At 48.7% G+C, this 20,669-nt stretch overlaps 2 protein-coding genes and 1 long non-coding RNA gene across 18 annotated transcripts in view; 1 reads left to right on the top strand and 2 right to left on the bottom strand.

Annotated features, from left to right (window-relative positions):
- Positions 1-340: 340 nt before the first annotated feature.
- On the bottom strand, positions 341-13,732 carry EPX (eosinophil peroxidase). 4 transcript variants are annotated; one of them, XM_015295930.4, is made up of 14 exons: positions 13,543-13,732; positions 10,941-11,018; positions 10,231-10,324; positions 9,159-9,334; positions 8,272-8,395; positions 7,306-7,435; positions 6,902-7,108; positions 5,652-5,967; positions 4,034-4,194; positions 3,468-3,714; positions 2,809-2,979; positions 1,565-1,802; positions 1,162-1,385; positions 341-768 (listed from the first exon to the last, which is right to left on the bottom strand). In XM_015295930.4, the coding sequence occupies exons 2-14, from the start codon at positions 11,014-11,016 to the stop codon at positions 746-748; spliced, it is 2,187 nt and encodes a 728-aa protein (XP_015151416.1). In that variant the 5' UTR covers positions 11,017-11,018; positions 13,543-13,732; the 3' UTR covers positions 341-745. The 4 variants fall into 4 exon arrangements, with proteins under 4 accessions (XP_015151416.1, XP_015151415.2, XP_024997802.1 ...); XM_015295929.4 differs by lacking the exon at positions 13,543-13,732 and adding an exon at positions 11,229-11,930; XM_025142034.3 differs by lacking the exon at positions 13,543-13,732 and having other exon boundaries at positions 10,941-11,259.
- LOC107054775 lies at positions 9,849-13,919 on the top strand. Of its 2 annotated transcripts, none has more exons than XR_005840897.1 (3): positions 9,849-10,351; positions 10,896-11,030; positions 13,798-13,919. It is a non-coding gene; the product is annotated as an uncharacterized LOC107054775 (long non-coding RNA). The 2 variants fall into 2 exon arrangements; XR_001469405.3 differs by lacking the exon at positions 13,798-13,919 and adding an exon at positions 11,881-11,967.
- An 8-nt stretch (positions 13,920-13,927) lies between these two features.
- TSPOAP1 (TSPO associated protein 1) overlaps positions 13,928-20,669 on the bottom strand; it is a 63,887-nt gene continuing 57,145 nt past the window's right edge. For 7 of the 12 annotated variants that reach the window (XM_040650125.2, XM_040650124.2, XM_040650126.2 and 4 more), the window contains one exon: positions 15,322-16,621. In XM_040650125.2, coding sequence (XP_040506059.1) covers positions 16,409-16,621 — 213 coding nt within the window. In that variant the 3' untranslated portion in view covers positions 15,322-16,408. The other 5 variants (XR_006931783.1, XR_005840895.2, XM_040650121.2 and 2 more) reach the window with 5 other exon arrangements.

Below are 20,669 nucleotides of genomic sequence, written 5' to 3' on the forward strand. Positions count from 1 at the left end.
GACGTGCCCAGGCTGATATTTGTCAGCCTACACACCTGGGGCACTTTGCTACCCCAGTGTCTTGGCCAAGCACTGGGAGAAATTGTTATCCACATCTCTTCTTTGTCTCTGAGGATCTCATACATCTCTTCCAGTTTTAAGAGAGATAAAGAGGATGTTATTGCCAAATGTTTTTTGGAACTAAATACTAGGCCCAGCAAGAAATACCTTCCTTCATTACAAATACACAGGTTCTGCACTTGAATCTGCTTTGTCTGATATTCCCAAATGAAACCTACCACCATCCTCCATTTGTCTCCGATTACTGCACCTCTTACAAAGTGCATGGAACATCTTGGTCTCAGCTCAAAGTTGCAATTTATTGGTCAGTAATAGCAAGACAGCGAATTGCAGAGGAAAGAGAAAACAGTTTTGACCCCATGCAAAAAGAGGGTTCAAAACTTGTCATTTTACAGCAAAGCTTACTGGAACCCAGTGCGTGTGTCACTGCCTAAGCACACAGTTGGTTTGACTGGGAGTCTCTTGATAACTCCTTTTGGTTTGCTTTGTGATATTGAGCAATTTGCACAGATCTGGGATATCTTTTCATGACGTTTCTTTATCACTGGATCCCATCTCTTTGGAAAGACTTCATGCAAACATGAAGTAAGCATAGACACAGAAAAATAAACAACCAAACAATTAAAATAATCCATCTCAGTATCTTCCTGAACCCAGACTTCCAGGGGTTCCTCAGCGTTCCGCATTATTGGTCACCAGGTGTTTCTTCTGCAGGACATAAAAAAACATGTGTTAACAAAGCAGAAAAGGGCTCCCCGCCGTCTTGTGTGATTCATTTCCATGGGTTAAGCTGGAAAGGAGGGCCCAACAGCTCAGGCGTTGCCCTCGCACTGAGCAGGAGAATGCTCTGGACATCCCTCCCTGCTGACAGCTGCCTGCAGCCCAACAAACCCTACTTCTTCTGGCCCTATGAGGGTGGCATTTATGGAGGCATCTTGTCACACCTTCAATCTGATAATGCCACAGCCCTGTGGAGAACGTGACTTAACATCCTCAAGGGAAATGGGAGCAGAGCTCAGCTGGGATTGTCTGAGCTGTTAATGATTGCAGAGATTTATACTTGCTTGCAGGCAGGAACTGTCTGCTCTTTGAGGCTGATACCTTGCTCCGTACTTTCCTCCATACAATTTGACTTCCAGGCTCTGAGGTCCAGCTTTGGGATACTGCTGCAGCTCACAAAGGAGTGAGGATAGCTGTTGGCCTGGAAGATATTTCTTGACACTTTAGTGATGTGGGTGTTGTCACATATTATTCGTGACAAGGAGATTTTGGCCAGTGAACTGCGCTGCTGGGCAGTGAATACTCCTGTATTCTCCCACCAAAACCTGCAGGAGACATAATGAATGGCACAATAGATTTTTTTCCCTCTTGGCTTTTTCTCATTCAAGATCCTAGCAACATTATTTCCCATTAAAACCAACATATTTTTTTCCCAAGGCAAATCTTCCAGCTATTCAAAGCATTCACCACTGCATCAGCAGACACTGGACATCTCCTCTCTTACCTGTCCCCATCACGTGTGTTCCTGAACTGCGTGCCAATGAGACAAGCCATGAGAGGCCCAACCCTTCCTCCATCCACAAAAGGCTCTGCAAGTGCCCCAACCCAAATGTCAATGTTCCTCGGTGTCCCATACAGCTTCATGAACTTCCTTGCGAGATTCTTATTCTTCAATACTTGACCAAGTGACCTCACATCATAAGGCTGGGGGAGCCCACAGAATTTTCTCCAGGAGACATAACCTGCAAGTTGTTGCATATCAGAGCAAAGACAGGTCAGCAACACTTCCCCTCCCTGGAAAGATTTTTCCCCCCTTTCCCGAAGTCTGGACACAGGTAGGTTCCTACTTGTGCTTAAATATTCTTTCTAAACTATTCTGTATTGCTGTTAATGCCATTGCCTTTCCCTGCTCCAGAGCCGGTTTCTACAGGTGGAAGAGGAACACTGGATGTTGTCAACTGGCCCATTTTTGCGTGCAGCAAATAGATGGAAATTTGCTAGACCTCAACTGGCAGAATAACTGCATCCTGATGGACAGGGCACATAGACGGCAGAAGTCAGCGTACAGCTCAGTTCTCTCTGTGTTTTACCAAATGACTGCTTAAGGAAAGGAAAAGCCTACAGAGAACTCATGCGTTCTCCTTCCTGCCAGACCCAAAAACTAGAAATTCAGGATTCTGCACACCAATGTTCCCAGAGGCAGCATGGAAAATCAAAACGTCCCATTGAGAGAGAGGCAGAGCAATCCCAGCAAAACCTGACCACACATCTGCATCTCATGCAAAGCCTCTGTCTTGACTTAAAACCTGTGAATCCGGAGCTCCTCATCACTGTTTCAAAGTGAACCACATTGCAGCTCCCAGGGTGTCAGTGGCACAGCAGTTGCAGGCACTTGCATCAGCCTAATAACACTGTTAGGCAACAGCACACCCTTGATCCAGTTGGATCAACAACCTGTTTCTCAAGACCATCATGCAATGCCATCACACTGGTTTTTCGTGTTGCAGAGTCCCATGAGTGGCTTTGACATGCCTTTCTCTCTCTCTCTTTTTTTTTTTTCTTTTTCTTTCTGGGACACAGTCTTTGGAGAGAAAATAGAGTGAGATTTTCTTTTTTATGTCGTGCACTGTGCTTTTCTGAGGAGTTTCAGCCAAGCACAGGCTGGAGATGTTTCCCAGTGTTCAATTCCATGAGTGCCTGATTTTCACTTGTTTTCCTTTGGAAGCTCTGATGCTACAGCCAACTTACCTGGGAGGCCATGGTCTCTGCCACGCTGCATGTTAAGAGCAGCTAAATCAAGCCCAATCCTTTCTATCTGCTCAGAGAGGTGATCCCGGAGCTCATCCACCATCATCTGATCCTGTGTCATCAGCTTGGCCTTGCTGGCCATCAGGTTCCGCAGGAAGGGGTCAATGCCACCTGCAATGGATTCACAGCAGCTGTTGAGCAAGGCACATGGGAAAAAGGTTCCAGAGAGCAGAGCATGGCTTATAGCTCATTACGGGATTCCAGTGCAGGAGAATCGATTTTCCTGCACATAAAGCATTAAAAAGAAAAAACTGTAGTTATTAAAAACTACAGCAATTAAACAATCAGGTTGCATACGTCATAATAAGATGGGTGGCATTTGACTGCAGAGAACAGCTGTGTTGGGAAAAGTCTGCCTGGTGATAAAGGTGAGTGAATACATCTAATGCAAATTGCTTTTAAGTTTGGATGAAGCAGGAGCTCATCCAGTGTGGGCTGGAAAGGCTTAACAAAATAAAGTTACACCCCAGAAGTGCAAGATGGCTCACATGAGTAAGTGGACAATGTTGGCAGTAGTTGGCAGATGGACTGGATGATCTTAGAGGTTTTTTCCAACCTCAACGACCCTGTGATTTCAATGATTCCAACATAGGACTTACCTCCTTTCACAATATGCCAAACACCAAAAAAGGTTTTGCTCAATTTCAACTTGGGATATGTGGACTGATAATTTTGGTTTAATCGGCCCACAGATGGGGGAATTGAAGCATGAGCAAAACGAAAAGCCAGAGTGAAGACATTGGATATGCGAGGATCCACTGACTCCTTGTAGCCCTTGTAGGAAGGAATCCATCTCTGTAAATTTCTTCCCAGGAGAAGAGGCAAGTAGTCCCTGTAGGTTATAATCTAAAGGGAAACCAAGAAATTGTGAATGATTAATTGCTTAATCATCAAGTTCCTAGTCAACAAAGTAATGGGAGAGCTGTTGCTCGCATCTGTGGTGCTGACACAGATCATATAAACTCCTGTGGGCAGTTGTGTTAGTCCATACAGCAGAGGTTTCCAGCCCTGATTTCATGTGTCTTTGGGATATTAAGGAGGAGGCTGAAAAATGCAACTCAAAAAAACCCACCACCCAATGGAAACCTCTTGCTGACAAAGCCCACCAGGATAACTGTGAGACCACAGGACAAGGCAGCAGAGCTGGGGGGTGACATGGTGGTACCTGGATCATTGCACCCACAATCTTCCGTGCCTCCTGGTAGATCCTCTCCCCATTCCAGTGCGGATTCAATCTCTTCAGCCCTATGGCCAGGCGGTTGTGCTCCCTCACAAAGAGTGTGTGCATGCATGCCAGCTCCAGCATCTCGCTTGCTCTAGAGTCACCTAAGGGCATCACAAGTGCACTTACTTGTACTGCTCAAGGGCTGCGGAGGTCCCGTGGAAAGCCATTTCCTGCTGAAGCAGTATTGTCTTGACTATTGATTCAAGTCAAGCATGGTTGTACCGAGCATCACAAAGAGAGATGGACAAGAAATGGGGAAGCTTTTTGTTTTGGAGGCTAGGAAGGGACACTTGAGGAGTTCACTACGTGGAGTCCTCCTTCAGGCTCCCGTAGCAGAGAGACTCACAGCTCAAGAAAGAAGTGAAAATGGGCAGAGGGATGTCTAGATGGCCAAGGGAGGTCTGTAGGTCGGAAGTTGTCCTTCAAATCAGCTGAAACCATGGACTAAGCAAGAGGGCAGTCACAGTCAAGCTCTTTGGAAAGTTAAAATAAAAGCAAAATGACTCACAACTTGAAGGAGTAAGTTGCAAAAGCATCACGATGATATATTAAGTCCAACTTCAAACACCCAGGGCAGGAAACCTGAGAGCGAGCAGGTGATGATGGAATAAAGGGGCACTCAGAGAGGAGTAAATGTGTGGCATTTAGTTCCGCAGTGAACAGAGGGATTTGCTCACGCATTCAGCACAGAGCCCCTTTCACTAACGATCAAAGCCTGGCTGTGAGAGGCTGCGGAAGGACGGACAAAACGAGCACTGTGGCTCTTCCAGCAGACGGCACCCACCCGGCACTGCCAAAGGAGCTCCAGTCCGAAATCACTCGGCCCTGTTGGGCAGCAGCACATGGACCACTTCCTCAGCTCCCAGGGACCGGAAAGACCCAAACACTGAATTTTCAATGGAGTCTGCATGGAGCTGTGAGTTTGTAAATTCATCTCCAGCTGATTTCTGTCTATAAATTTATAAGGCCCATTCAGGAACGTAGTCTGAAAGGCCTAAAGCACTGAAATATTACTTAGGTTGGATATTAAGAAAAGTTTTTCTCCAAAAGAGCAGTACTGCAGTGGCACAGCTGCCCAGGGAGTGGTGGGGTCACCATCCCTGCAGGTGTTGCAGAGACATGGGGATGTGGCACTGAGGGACGTGGTTATGGGCTGGGGTTGGACTTGGGGATCTGAGAAGTCTTTTCCAGCCCTAATGACTCTATGATACTTCAGTTTTGAGTTGTAGCTGTGCAACAAAGTTTAGTCCTTGCCAAAACCACTCTTGCCATAGCTGGATCTTAATTTTTTTAACAAAGAATCATGAATCATGATTCATGTCATGTTAGCCTGAGGTGAAAAAGTGCTCAAGAAGATGTCGAAGTGTGAATGGAGCAGAAGGCCCTGCCAATGGATAACAGCCTGTGCTGATGTCCCATACAGCATGCTGTCAGTGCTGAGGTCACCTCGTTCTGCTATTTTCTACTTAAATACAACAAGCAAGCAAGCAAAGAAAAGAACCAGAGCTGATGGAATCGTTCTCTATGGAATTTACAAGGGTGTCAGCAGCCAACTTACCTGCCAAAAAGCAAGGGATATTTGCACTCCCGCTGACCTTGAGACAGGGGTCCTTTGACATCCTGACAAAGGGCAAATATGCCATCCCATTGTCTGTGAAATTCTGATTAACAGCCAACAAGCCCAGCTGGTTGTTCCAATTCCTCAGCCTGTTGGCCAAATGCTGTTCACTGCCATACACCATACTGCCATCGAGGAAGGATGTGAGCGCGTTGATCTGCTCTCGAGTGGCTCTTCCGCTGTCACAAGCAGGAGCTGAGCGGAAGAAAGGAATGCAATCTCTTGTGTTTTTAATCCTTGGGTCGTTGGGTGGGATCTGCAGAAAGATAAGTGAATAATTCATCGTCACCTCAGGAGCTCAGAATCTGCACTGTGGTGCTACAGCCACAAGAAAAGCCAACAGGAGCGATTTCAGAGAGTTTTCATGGTAGGCAGTATGGAGACCAGTCCCAAGTCCCAGCTGTAAGGGCTCAGACCGACAGCAGAGATGGGTTTTGGAGATCAAGTCCTAAATATTCAAGAAAGACTACAGGTGCCTGAATCTTCTCAAAGAAAGTCCTATGGATACCTCCCCTTTTTTCCCTTGAAAGTACATATTGGATGAAACCCAAGAAGCCCATGTGTTCCCATCTCACGTTGTGGTCTAGTGTCAACATCTACCCTATGTTCTGGACAGCCGCCATCCAGAACTTGTGGTGCTGGCTGCATTCTCAAACACGCACTGGGCAAATACTCGATGAAGTCTTATCCCTTCCTTGGATGTATTTACTAGAGCAGAGATTGCAACATGACTGTTGTGTTTCCCAGCACAATGCTTAGCCACTAGTGAGAGGTGCTCACCACTTTCTCACCCCATAAGCAGTCAACCATCAGATGGGCATGGATTTTCTGGGCTACCAATGAGACACTAGCACCCACTAACTCTCATCTCTGATCCATTTGCTGTAAGCTGGGTACCATCCATGTTGCCATTGCATTGCACCTCTGAAGCAAAGCCGTGTCCTTGAAGGAGATGTGGTTCAAGGCTGAAAAGGGGGGGAAAGATGGGCTATGTCTGGCATCTGGGGGCATCCCCAGGACTCAGCAGCACCACCTGAGAGCAGTCCAACCCCTTGGGATGCTCTAGGAGCTGCGCCCTGGTAGGCAGGGACAGGAAGAGCTGTCACCATCTCCAGCTGGAGGGCAGACACCCTGTTCCCCACATCACCAGGCTGGCTGGTGACGTGGGGGACAGAGAAGGTTGGCTGTACCTGGATGGGAAAGCAGGGGGGCAGCTTGGCGCAGCTGGTGTGACAGTCCACTCTGCCATTGAAGGTGACTCTGGCTGGGGATTCAGGACTGAAATCCAGATCGTGGTCAATAAACTGACCCCACTGCATGAACATGAGCGACCGCTGCTGGTCAAACTTGAGCTGCCCAGGGGGGAAGCGGACGATCTCGTTTGACACCCTTCGAACCTGCGGGGGATGAAGGCAGAACGCGTGTGTCAGAAAACACCCATAGGAATGGATGCATCTGCAAGATCATCAGCATAAAATCATGAGGCATGCATTGCTGGACTTTTGTTTTGCAGCCTCAGCCTGCAATCTGTTCAAGCCCTGAAAATCCCTAAATCCTGACCCTGTTTTTTTTTCAGATGTGCTCCAAATATTACCAGTGGGAAAGGGTATCCAAAGGAACACCTTCTGTTTGTCCACCCGTGGGGGATCGACACACCGTCTTCATAGTCTGCTGGCAACCATCTGGCCAAGGCTCTGTTGGAAGCTCCTAGTAATGGGTTTCTCCTGCACCAGCAAATGAAAGGACAGCAAAATATTAGTGGCATTAGGTCTGGCTCGGGTGTGATGGACCCATCATTATCCCAGAATCTGGACCCTCCTCCTGACTGCAGCCATCACCTTCTGAGAATGGAAGGAGACAGGTGGACCTCTCCCTACTTCTTACACGGACTGAAGGCTCACTCATCCCCTGGGCAGGCAGAGAATGATCATCCCATCTGACCTCCTTCCTCCTCCCAAGGGACCTTATGGCCACAGCTGCCAGGACACGCTCTGCCTGCCAGGTGCTTGGTAAATGGGGAGGGATGGACAACTCTCACATGTTGTTCATTTGAAAACACACCACTGTCTGGCAGTTTTCCCTTTACTACACTGAGAAAATTCTGGAAGTGCTGAGAAATAGCTTTTACGTTCCGTGTAAGTCACATCCCTCCATATACCCCAAAGCTGCACAAGGTAGTCTTGCCAGCCCATGAGTCCAATGGCCCATTTGGGTTCTGGTGTGCTCACATCATGTACCCAGCCAGGAAGCCAAAAAGAGCACTGACACCCTGCAAAGGGGAAGAGCTAGCCAAAACCCAGGAGAAAGCAGAAAGATGCAGTCTGATGACAGAGATCCTATGCTGGAGGGTCAGTTCCCAACACAGAACTGTTGGCCAAAAGGCCAGCTAGCTCATTCACATATGACACCAAGAAGCCGTGAAACAAAGCCGTAATTAAAATATCCAAGCATCCAGGAACCAACTCCGTGAGCTGTAAAACTAAATAAGGCATCCTATACATGGATCATTTTTGGGGCCATGGTTTTGCTTCTACTGATGACCCACACATCCCCCCCTCACCTGTTGTTGCACTTCCCTGTGATTGTTCGGTACCGGCTAGAAAATTCACAGTTCACTTTCTTATTCTGCTCCTCACATCCTGTCACCTTGAAAAGCAGTCCCATCTGAGCTGGTGTGAGCATGTCTGCAAGGTAACCACGTGGGATCAGTGTGTTGGCACATACCGGCTCCGTTGGGTTTGGGTCGTCTCCCAGATCAGGAAAAGGTTTCCCTTCTTGTCCCCTTGGCACATCTTTTATCTCTTGTGGAGGAGCACAGGGGAATGTCATTTAGGGTCATCCTGCTCAGAGCTGTGCTGGAGATGCTCCCTGGAGTGGCAGTTTGCACTTCTATTGTATCATTGACCATTTGTGCTCAAGAAAGGTTTACATGTTGTACTGAGGGATGTGGTTTAGTGGGAAATATTGGTGATGGGTGGACGGTTGGATGGATGATCTTAGAGCTCTTTTCCAACCTTGGTGATTCTATGATACTATGAAAGCATTTAAACCAACAAAGTTATGGTCAAATCTGACATATAATTACATGCCGAGCTTGTGCAGAAGAGGAATGAGCTTCTAGCATTAAGCCATCTTCTTCCTTTCCTCTCTTCCTCCTATTATCTCCACCACTGATATAGCGGTTACAGCCAGCCAAGCGTTGACAATTCTTCCCCTATGGAAGCCGCCTCCAGAATGCATCACCACCGCACTGCGAGTGGTCCCGCAGGAGGGCAGGACTGCCACCTCCCGGGGACAGCGCTCCTCAGCACGGCACGGGGCGCTCAGGTGGGGTGAGCGGGATGGGAGCCCGGACCCCCTCAGCCCCTCCCTCTCTGCCCCCCCGCGCCCCACAGATCCCCGCATCTCCCCGCAACAGCACCGCTCCCGGCACAGCGACGTCCCGACCTGTGACATTGAAGTCCCCTTTCACGACCCGGCTCAGCTTCTCCTTCAGGAGGGTCAGGGTGGTTCCCATGTAATCCGCAGCCCGGATGGCAGCCCGCGTCCCCGCCACGGGCTGCTTGAAGTACCTCAGGAGCTCTATGGGGTTCAAGGCATCGTTCTCCAGGTTCTTCTTAATGCTGCAAGGGAGAACAAAGCAACTTCTGCAGGACTGAGATGGGCCGAAGCCACGGGTGGGTCCTGCGGGTCACACACCGACCTCGGGCAGCACGGAGCTCCTGGAGTGCTATTTGAGCTGCCTACAGAGCGGTCATCTCAACCTACTGTAGGGAACCTGATTTTAGGGTTGGGCTCGAGCATCTCTGGAGGTCCCTTCCAATCCCTGGTCCTGTGATCCTGTGATCTCACAGCCCGCACCAGCCTTGGCAGAGGAGCAGGGCTGAAATCTCAGTTTCCCAGCTCTATCTGCCAGAAAATGGCTGAGCTCGTGGTCTTTGTGTCCTTGGGGCAATCAAACCTCGTTCTGCTGAGGACCCCAACTCATAAACGCCTGCAGGCACCTGTTTCCATACAGAGGTCCCAAACTTTCCAGGTCACCCTACCTTAACCTGGAGCTCCGAAGAGCTCTCAGACAGACAGGTCCTGAGGTACCGAGGGGCTTTTGGAGGATGGCTGCTGAAGGAGGAGGTTTATGGGTTGGTAGGAAGCCAAATGCTCTCACAGCACAGTGCCTAAAGCTGGTCAGATCCCTCAGAATGTTCTAACCACAGCCCACAGTGGTTTGCTCCCTCTGAGCACGGGCAGAAAGGAAGGGAATAGGAACCTCAGCAGTGTCTGAAAGGGAGACTGGAGGTGTTCAAAGCCAACACGAATGAGGCTTTTTGCAATCTGATCTAGAGGGTAGCAACCAGCCCGTGGCAGGGGTTGGAGCTGGATGGGGCTTTGAGATCTCTTCCAACCTAAGCCATTCAGTGACTCTAAAGAAGGGCTGTGGCACCTCCAGAACGTGACAGAGAAGACCAGAGCGTGGCTGTGGCTCACGCCCACGAGAGCAGTGTCCAACCCCAACGCTCACCGATCACGTGTGTCCTTGTAGGCTGAATCCACGAGCTGCTTGGCCTCGTCCACACTGCTCAGCAGGAACGCATCCGACAGCTTCTCAGGCAAATCTCATTGGGGGAAAGGAAAGAGCAGAGGTGAGAGCACTTCCCTGTGCCACGGGGGGCTTCACTTTGCACCTCCAGAGCCAGGGGTACTGGCATTGCAGTGCCAATACATCCATGTATAAATAAGTTCTTCGGGGGCACATAACACAGCCCCTCTGGGTATGCCCATCATTGGCCGGCTGTGGCTACAGAACAGCGGGGGAAGCCCCTACAGTGCTTCTCTGAGTGGGATCACCTCCAGGAGAACAGAAAGCTTCAGAAACGACACAAAGGGGACAAAAATCTCCAAATCCTCCCAATATTCTTTGAACTGTCATCTCTGATTGACCAAGAGTTGATCTGAGTTGGGCTGGGAGAACTGCTGCACGCTGGGGATGGAGCTGCTTTGAGAACTGAGCTCTCCTTTAATGTGGTTTTAGGAAATCAGACAGGAAATTTACTGAAAAAACCTGAAATTGTCAGCATTGCTGGCCCTATAGATACAAACTGATTACTCTTCTCACCGTATGGGACTCAGCTAGCTTACAAGAGATCAGATTCTCTTAGACTTAACTTTATTCTTTTTCCTACTCAGAACATAAAGGCCCCTGATCTGCAAAACCTGAGAAAGAGACAATACCATAGGAAGAAGATGCAGATCCCCGGAACAGGATGATCTTCGCCAGCAACACCAGGAAGCAGGTTTCTGCCTTCATCCCTGCAAAGAAAGGTAAGGAACGAGGAAAGTCGGGAAGCCATGGATCTGACCATGAGTGGTGCAGATGGAACACATTAAGGGAGCATACAGAGTGCCCCCTTCCCAATGCAATGCTCCCCCAGCATGCACACTGCCCAGCAAGGCCTTCCCCTGCAGCAGCAGCATCTTCCATGAAAGCAAAAGCAAGTGTGCAACGAGCCAGATTCTCACCTGCTGTCTTCTGCTGTCCTCCCTGTGCCCCCCTCTGTGGCCATGCTTTTATCTGCAGCGCGTTGTTATCTGCCACGGGATATCTGAGCCATGGGGAACTGCCCCCTGGGTTGGTGGGGCCAAAGCAGAGCAGCGCCTGCTGCCCAGCCCAGCTCCCAGCAGGGACTCCGTGTGCCCCACAAATGGCCCTGCACACCCACCAGGACAAGGCAGCACCTTGCAATGGTTTGGGGGTCATGGGCTCCCACTGGGGATGTCTGATGGGAATAGGATTCCTCTCCCCGGCTTCACCCTTTACCGCTCTCAAAGGCTGAAAAAGTCTCAGGATTGGAGGCAGCAGCTCCGGGGGAGATCTGCTCATCACTCCCCATCTCAGCTCCCTAACCCTGTGCTCCTGCTGTAGTCTGGATGGGCTCACAAATGCCATTCCTTTTGCTTTATGCTTCCCTGCACAGACAGGAGCAGCAGGAGAGGATCCTGGCTGACAGGCTGACCACCACCGGCCTCCAGCAACAGATCCTGAGCTCTGGGCAGCTCAGGTTGGGGTTTCCTCTTGCCCAAATTGTCCTCATGCTCCCGGGAGCTCACAGGACAGCTCTCCCCCTGCACCAAGTCCCTCTTCCTGTCTGAGTGCAAACCCACCTGCTTACAGGTGTCTTACAGCTGTGCTAACAGTACGGGGAACTGGGATTCTGCTGGACTCGGTGAATGATGTTCTTCAGCCAAATGGGGTAAGAAGATGCTCAGGAGCTGTTCCTCCTAACTGGGACTCCAGCTTACTGCACTGTGTTTGTCCCGTAACAGAAACTCCTTGTTTTGGCAGCACAGACTGAGAGAGTTCACCAGGGCAGGTTCAGTGAACATCTGAACTCCTCCCTGCATGGGGCATTCAGGAACTGCAGCGTTGCCCCCATGGTCCCAGAAGCAGCTCTGCCTGTGCTGCTGTCCCCAGGGCTACTTGCAGGCTGAACCATGTCCTTTAACTCACTGCATCGGTCCTTTAACGTTTTAGAGTAAACCTGCAAAGCAAAGAGCAAGCCTTGCAATGAGCCAGAGGTGAGGCTGCACTTGGATTGTGTGTCCCATTTGTGAACCCCTGGCCTGAGACCCGCTGGAGAGAATCTCCCTGGAGCACAGGACATACAGCAGAGCCAACGTAACTGGGTTGAGTCATCCAGCACTGGGGAACCCCAGTGTTGGATTCAGGATTATAGAGCAGATAGGGCCAGAGTCTTCTCAGAAATGCAGAGGAAAAGGGTGAGAGGCAATGAGCACATATTGCTGCCAAGGAAATTCCTGCTAGACTTAAGAGAAACAACCACAAGCATGGTGCAGTGCTGGGACAGGGCTCAGGGCAGCAGTGGGCTCTCCTTCCTTGCAGATACCCAGTGCTCCCTTGTTCAGGGCTCTGAGCAATCTCCCCTGGTTGTGGAGGTAGCCCTGCTGGGGGCAGGAGGTAAACGAGAGCCTCTCTGAGCCACCAGCACCAGCTGCTTGCACAACAGGTGCAGCACAGCTCTCGTGCACAGTGGAGTTTTGCAGCCATTATGCTTACTCTGCTGCACCATGCAGCTCACGGGTCAGAACAAGGATGAGGGTTTTTCAAAAGCTAATGAGACAGTTAGTGCATATTTGTGCTGATAATTGCATTTCACAACGCAGAACTTAATTGCTTCGAAAACCTTCAGCAGCAAATGAGACACCATGTGCTGCTCCTCCAAGGGCACGGAAACAAGAACATATCAGCTCAAGCAGTGTTGCCTCAGAGCAAAGATATTTCTACACCATCCAACCGCTCCTTCTGCCTGCTAGGCCTACAAATACTTGGACCAAGAGCAGCCAGAAGACCCAAAATAAGCAGCATACATCCCGGCCAGAGGCAATGAGCTCCCAGTTTTAAGCAGTGAGTAATTAAGACGAGACCAAAAGCAGGAGTGACTTCTCCATCCTCCAGCAGCTCATGGCAGCAATGCCCCCCAGCTGTAGGTGTGCTCCGGGATGGCTCATTGTCCTCTGGACAACGTGTGGCTTTGGACAGGGACCCCTCAGCAGGAGGCTTACAGGGACAGATGATCCCATGCCCTACCCGGGGCCACGCACCACCTCCCTCATTCTCTTAGCATTATGGTCCAAAAGCCCAGGTCAGACCAACTTATCTGCCCTTCCTTGCATCAATTCAGCTTCTAGAGCTCATAATTAAGAGCTGTACAAGGATATTCAACTCTTGTACTGCTTGAGGTCTGTGAAAATCCAGCCCAAGCTTTGTCCTTCTGAAAGTTTTGTGAACTCAGGAATGTGTTGAAGCTCAGCTCACCTGGACGGGGCTCTGAGCACTGCAGGCATCTCTGCTCACTGCAGAGGGGTTGGACTCAATGACCCCTACGGTCTCCTTCCAACTCCAAAGATTCAGTGATTCTTCGCCCTCGGGAGCTATGGCCAACCAAACGTTGGTATTTTCTCCAGAATTGAGAAGATGCGAAGAGAACGTATTGAGGGACTCATTTGTATGAATACCCCCAATTCTGCCCACTTGCCCCTTCTCCAATTTCTTCTGCACTTTGATTTGCAGAGGACGTGTGTGATGCAGGAGCTCTCAATGTGATGGAGACCAGAGGCAAAGAAGTGCCCAGTGCTTCTTGTTGTTCTTGTTCGTCGTCGTTTTTTTAACCTACGAAGACCTGAAGGTCTCAAACCTTTCTCAAGACTTCTGTTTTGGTGCAGAGCCTGCCTATTGCTGGGGAACCAACTGAATTAGTGTGGCTGCTATGTGATGGGAGTCCATGTATATAACAGTGAAATTTGGTAGGCAGCAGCACAGCATGTCCTGGGGAGCAGGGAGTCACCACCCATGGGCACAAGGACTGGGCTGAAGGAGGTATGGAGGGAGAAGCAGAGCCCTCCTGCAGGCACCCACTCTGGGTAGGCAGCAGAACACTGCAGCTGCCGTTGTTCTTTCCATGGGCTTTGCTCTTCGGTTCACCCCCTGATGAACCGATAAGTGCAACAACAGTTAGTTTCTTTCAAAAGACCTCCAACGACTCGCTTAGGAAACTGCAGATGTTAAATTCAGTTTAGAACTGCAACCAACTTCCTCCAGGCAGAGTGAGTGGGAGATAAATTACAGCAACTGAATGCACAGAGGTATTTCTGGAGGCACTAGCTGCCAAAATTAGGATTATAGTCATAGAATAGCACCATTTGGGACTGTCAGGATAACTGAGCCCAGCTCCTGGCTCCACACAGCACTGCCCACAACTAAGCCATACGTCCCTTGCCCAAACACTTCTCCAATTCCAGCAGCTTTGGTGCTGTGATGGCTCCCCTGGGAGCCTCTTCATCAGCGGCCTTTGCAGAGCCCCACATAACACTGCAGAGCTCAGTTTCAAGTGTCTGCAGTTCCACAGAGGGTTCTATGAGGCACCAACTGCTCACTGAGTCTGAAGCCAAGATCCTGTGGTTTAACCTCAGCGCTTTTGGGGTTTCTTTTCTTGTCGCTTCTACCCAAAGTATACTGAGGGATGCAAATAGGTGTTCCAGTTGGTGAGAGGGGAAATGTTTTCCTTCTCCTTTGTTGGGTCAGTTGCCATAGGCGGCGGTTTTGTCTGGATCCAGGCGTCCTCTAGGGAAAGCAAAAAGAAAAACTGCAACTCCTAGCAAGACAGGAGGAAAAACCAGTTTGTCTGCAGTATCTCCAGCCCTCTCACACCTGACCAGAGAGACCACATTCTGAGGCACTACAGAACTCAACAGCTACAGTTCAACATGGGAGGATGAGACACTGAGTAGCTTGAGCATGGCCGGAGCCAGTGATGTCCAGAAGTCCTTGCCAATCTCGGGCATTCTGTGACCCAGACAGTCTAACAGTGTAAACACACCTTGATGTCTCCTCCTCCAGAATTAGGTCTGTTGTAACGGGAGAGGCAAAGAGTTTCCATTTGCAGGGAGGACTGCTCTCATCGTGACCACAGGGAAGGCAGGGACACACACACACCACCACCACTCCCAAATGAGCAACAATGAAGCATGTGCTTTTTTAAGGAAAATGTATTTTTGTGAAAATAGACTTTATTATAATAAAATTTGATATTAAATAAAAACATACCTTATCACCAACATCTGTGGACACTGTGCTGGCATCATTCACGTACCTCACATAACTGTCCTTCTCAAAACAAGTACCCATTGAAACATGCAAAGAAAGAAACACAGGAAAGGATAGAAACCATGTAGTACAAAACTCCGTGGCTTAGAAAGGGATGTGACTTAACTGAAGGAACACATCATCTCATGTGAAAACAGCTGCAAACTCTCCATCCCCAGCTCTGCTCTCCAAATGCTCCAACAAGTGAGGAGCAGCGCACTGAAACAGCCAAATGAATCGGTGAGAGAGGCGGACAAAAAAAAATAAATAAATACACAAATAAATAGTTAGATAAATAAATAAATAAGGCGGAGTCCCCAGCCAGTGCGTGGTCAAGGTGAGCCAGCCAAGAGCAGCTTACAGCAGCCCACGCTATAGGCAGAAGCATCGATCCCCTCCTGGGTATTGCTCCTTCCTCCATGGGAATCCTCATGCTGAAACATGACTGAGGCAGTGTGGGATGCTCCTAGGCACAGCTGCATATTTACAGGTTTACAGTACAAATAACTCACTTTTCAGCCCAGAGACAGCAAAGGGGATTCACGGGAAGAGAAAAGTGCAAATTTTCTTTGCAGGAAGTGAAGGACTCGACACAACCTCCTTTGGACCAGAGAAATACCAATGGGTGCAGTACAAGGGAACTCTTCCTAAGGGGCTGGGGCTTTGCTGGGAAAAGCCATTTAGCTAACTTACAGCCAGAATATATTTTTTAAATCAAAATATTTACAGGGAACCGGTGCATCGAGGGCTGCAAGGAGCAGGACACACTACTGTGGAGGTAGCTGCATCCTAGAGCTGAGGCCTCACACACCTCAGGGCCATGACACCGTTCAGAGCCGCTGCCCACGCTGGGTAGGCACGCGTGGCTGAGCTCTCAGCAGAGCATGCAGCTCACAGACCCACTGAGGAGCTTCCTCTATTCAATATACACTTTTCTCCTACGAAAATACTCTCATCAGCTTATTGCGAGGGCTTCTCCTGAATTTTCAGTGCCTGCATGGATTGCACAGGCAGTCTATACATGGTGAAAAATCCCTTGTTAGTCTTTCTTACTGGACCCAAGTTTTCTGAAGAGCTTTTTTCCTTTGATGAAGAAGCCTCTCTTCTTTTTACTCTGACTAGGTAAGTCATTGCATTTGAGAACGGCCAGCGATGCCTGCTCTGGACACTGCTCGCCCATGACAAGGCAGGAAGGAGGTGCAGGAGGAGTTGGTGAGAAGTCACTGTGATCAACAGATCCATCTGGATTTAACTGGGTGGAAAAAGAGAAAACAAAGGAAAAGGCAGAAGTTAGAGTTGAAGAAGGATATTATCCCAAAAGAAATATCAGCCAGAGAACCCTGCCTTCTCCCACCACTCTGTCCCTCACCCTGCAAGGCTCAGCCCCTCTGTGGTTGCAGATTCAGTTAGGAAGCTTCTGGTAAAGCGTTTTCTACTTCTCACCCAGACACTGCCTGACCTCAGATACTCCAAAATTCCTGCTATGAACAGTACAGCAGAAAAGCCTCACTGAGGACTTGATGGAAGATGCTGCTTCACAGCTGAAGAAACTGAAGTTAAACACCTCCTGAGTGCAAGGATGGAAAGTCTGCCTGTTGGGTGCCTGCAGCCAGGGCAGGATGGTGGGCTCCCAGCACAGCCTGGGCAGATCTGCAGCTGCTCAACAAACTGCACAATTTCTCCTGTTGCCCTAGGCAGGAAAGACTGCATGCAAAGTGAGAGGCAGGCACCCAGGCCAATTCACAAATGACACAATTATCATCAGAAAGGACAGCTCATTATCAACATCATTATCAAATATCAAACATTTAAAGGGAAATGAGTCCACTTCCCTGTCTTTCTGGCTGCAAGTCCTGATTCCCAGCTGTGGTACATGATACCCAAGCAGATTTCCATGCACAGAGACACTCATACACACACACAGATATTCTCAGAGGTCTCTATATGGCAGAAAAACAACAGCATCAGTTTACAGATTCATCTGGTAAGAGATAAAGGATGCTAAAATCAGGGTCTCTTCCCTACAAGAAAAAATGGAGACAAAACCACTCTGGCAAGATCCTGCTGAAAGCTGCTGGGGCTGATAACAACAGCCAATTGTGTTAGTTGTCAGGGGATGGTTTTCGGTGCTCTGTTCGGTGCTCTGGGTATTATTGATTCATCCAACTACACAAAAGCAATGTTAGACAGCAAGCCAAACACTGATCTTCTCCTGTTGCTCCCCTCAAAATAAGGGATCTCACCCCCAAGCCCCAGAACTGATTCTTTGTTATCAAATAGAACAATTATCCACACAAGGTTGGTTTTAGGGACTAAATGTTACTGCTTTCTTAACTTGATGGCGTACCAGGGAGTTTGGGGAGTATGCTCAGGAGGGAGTAAAATCAAGAAGTGAAAAACAGGCTGAATATGGGGTGTGCTCAGCCAGAGTGGGATCCTGCAAAGGCTACATGAGGCATTTCTACAGTGGTAGAACAGCAAGTCTGAATTACAAAGCAGGTTTTTTCTAAACCTGAATACCTAGCGCTCTTACATTCCCATTGCAGTCCCCAAAACCACCAGATAATCATTCAGAACATCACTTCATATGCTGAACACAGCTCCACTTTAACACAGAACTAACTGAGTAGGTAAAGGCCTGCCACCAGAGGGCTTCAGGCTGGTGTCAGAGCCCCAGAGCAGCTTGTCAATCTACAAGCAAGAACAGGAACAAATTGCAAGTGTGGAACTCTCTAATAGAGCGGGTGGGAAATGGAAGAGATCTTCTCACATGAACTTACATGGTTGCTCTCTATGTATCATTCATATCTATCACTGGACTCTTCTCTTCCTCATTCTCTGAAGAAAAAAACCGCCATGGGTGCATAATACAGGCAGAAATAAATACATGAAATCAATTAGAATTGAATACTTTCTGAAGATGCTTTACAGTCAGTCTTTGACAGAAACTGTGTGCTAGCAATGCAAAAAGATTCATTCAGCCATGGCATTAAAGCAGACCACTCCTAGCTGCTGAACATCGGTGTTTCAGTGCCCTAGCTTGTGATCATAACTTCTTGGATACTCCTCTTTGCACTGCATTTTTTACTGCTCAGTCTAGCCAAATTTATGTCAGTTTGAAAGTTAAATTGCTTCACCTTTATCAGTTGCCAGCATTTCAAGATTCGCTCAGAAACAGTTCTAAGAATTCACCTCCCCCAGTTCAACTTTCAAATTGTCCTTATTCTCAAGCCTTTGCCACATTGGAACAGAGAAAGCAAATGGTAAGAAGAGATCTGGTGAAAACTTTAAATCCAAGAAGTTATAAGCCATTTAAAAACCACTCCCGGTCATGCTGGAGAAGCTTCTGTTAAGACGTGAAGTAGCTTTAACACAATCCAAAGCTCTGACAGGATACATGGTGGGGATACATGCTCATTGATGAGTTAGCTTTCAAGATGAATGAAGCTGGCACATCTGATGGGAGACTTGTTATGCTGTGTTTAATACTCAAACAGTGCTTCCCCTGCACACCCCCTGCCCAGTCACCCCAACCCAAAGATGCTTCCAACTGTGTTCTGCATCTGTGTTCATGCTAACAACACACTTAACTGGCACGTTCCTGAACTATGGAATGAATACGTGGGAGACCAGAAAGACTCCGGTGTGGCTGCATCACACAGTTTATTGCAGCTCAGGGCTGGCCTCCAGAATATTCTAAAGGGAGACACGTTCCTTCTGCCTTACCCATCACGTGATCTGTGGGTCAGGTTCTGCCTCTCCTCAGGAATCACTGAATGTACTTAAATGTAGTTAGGTAACACAAGCTTGGTTAGGAGCAGGGTAAACATATTGCTTTTACAAAGAGACGAGCAGACAAGCATGCCCTTCATATTTGGAAGCTGTTTAGGTACATCTGGACTGCAAAGCAGAAGCAGAGATCAGGACTGCATGGAGCCAGAGTGGTGAACTGCTGTGTCCATGGGAACAGTCACCTGCCGCAGAACCTAGCACAAGTGGAAAGTGCAGAGCAGAGGGAGCAGCAGCAAACTGCAGGGCAGCAAGCAGAAGCAGCTGGTGCTCCCTGCCCAGCAGCAGAGCAGACGGGCCTTTGGGATCCTGTAAGCTCATGACACAGCCTGGGCTATGGCAGGCCAAACTGATGCCTTACTGGTAAGGAAACTGAGACACAGAAGAGAAATGCAAACAGGGCACAGTTACTGAGTATGTCACGAACACCATTTGCTAAGCCACACACTTCATATCTGCAAGCAGTACATCAGTTCTCTGAGCCCAAATGGTTAACTGAATTTCCCATTATTTCCCATTATTTTTTCGCCAAGATTTCTGGGACCCAGATTGGGGCTGGAATAACAATCCTGTGACATCTGAACAGGACTTTGCCAGCTGTTCCCCGAGAGGATGTCAGATGTGGAATAAGCTGTACTACTAATTCAGCCTGTTGTAACTGTACTGGCTCAGGTCTCCTTTGACACCTTCTGTTCTAATAGATGGATAATTTGGGAAGAGTAAATTGTTCTGAGGGAAAGTAGAGAAGAAAACCCTTTGTCAACACTTGTTTCCACATAGAAGTTGGACCTGTGCAACCTCCTAGCTTCCAAACCCTGGCAGTAACAGCTCATTAATTTCTGCAGTTCCTCAGCACGGACCATCACTTGTGGGCTGAGATCAAAGGGACTGACTATCCTACACAGACAAGCACGGGAGACCCAAAACTGCTTCTGGGTTTAGGAGATGATCCAGTAAACTACTCTCAAACCTTATTTCTGATGCATTCCTGACACCTCTCACAGGAAGGCATTGGGGCTAGAGGACTAATGCTGTGCCCACAAAGCTTCATGTGCTGGGAAGCAGATAGGGCTGCAGAGGGTGCCTGTGGCAGACCAGGCAGGTATTTGGAGACAAGGAGATGGAAAGTGAGCAAAGGAGGAGCAGAACATGAAAAATAGGACAAATGACACTGCCAAGGATCTAGAAAGCTAGGGTGACAGCAGTGAAGAGACTAACAGGAAGATTCAGGACAACACACTGCCTTAAGGAGTAGCTCACAGCCAACCTAGGTTTGCTCTTCCACACCTCTATGGGTCTGTGTACCTCCCTGTCTCCCGCTCTCTAGAATACCACAGCACAGAGGATTTGGGAGTGACCAAAGAGGTGCCAAACTTTTGGCCTCACCCACTGCCTGAATCTGGCACGTGACCCAAATCTCCTGCTGAACATTTGCTTGAACATTTGCTTGAAAAGCATCAGAAACATAAAACAAGGGGGGATAGCCCAACCTTGGAACAACTCGCATCTGT

This window comes from Gallus gallus, chromosome 19, assembly GCF_016699485.2.
Source record: "Gallus gallus isolate bGalGal1 chromosome 19, bGalGal1.mat.broiler.GRCg7b, whole genome shotgun sequence".
NCBI classification, from domain to species: Eukaryota; Metazoa; Chordata; class Aves; order Galliformes; family Phasianidae; genus Gallus; species Gallus gallus.

Bases quoted from the DNA above. Each gene is read 5' to 3' on its own strand.
- EPX (XM_015295929.4), bottom strand. From the start codon at position 11,655: ATGGCATTTGTGAGCCCATCCAGACTACAGCAGGAGCACAGGGTTAGG. The intron at 9,335-10,230 runs GTGAGCGTTGGG...TCTCCCTTGCAG, and splicing joins TACAAGGACACACGTGATCG to CATTAAGAAGAACCTGGAGA. The intron at 1,803-2,808 runs GTAAGTTGGCTG...AACAACTTGCAG, and splicing joins CAGAGACCATGGCCTCCCAG to GTTATGTCTCCTGGAGAAAA.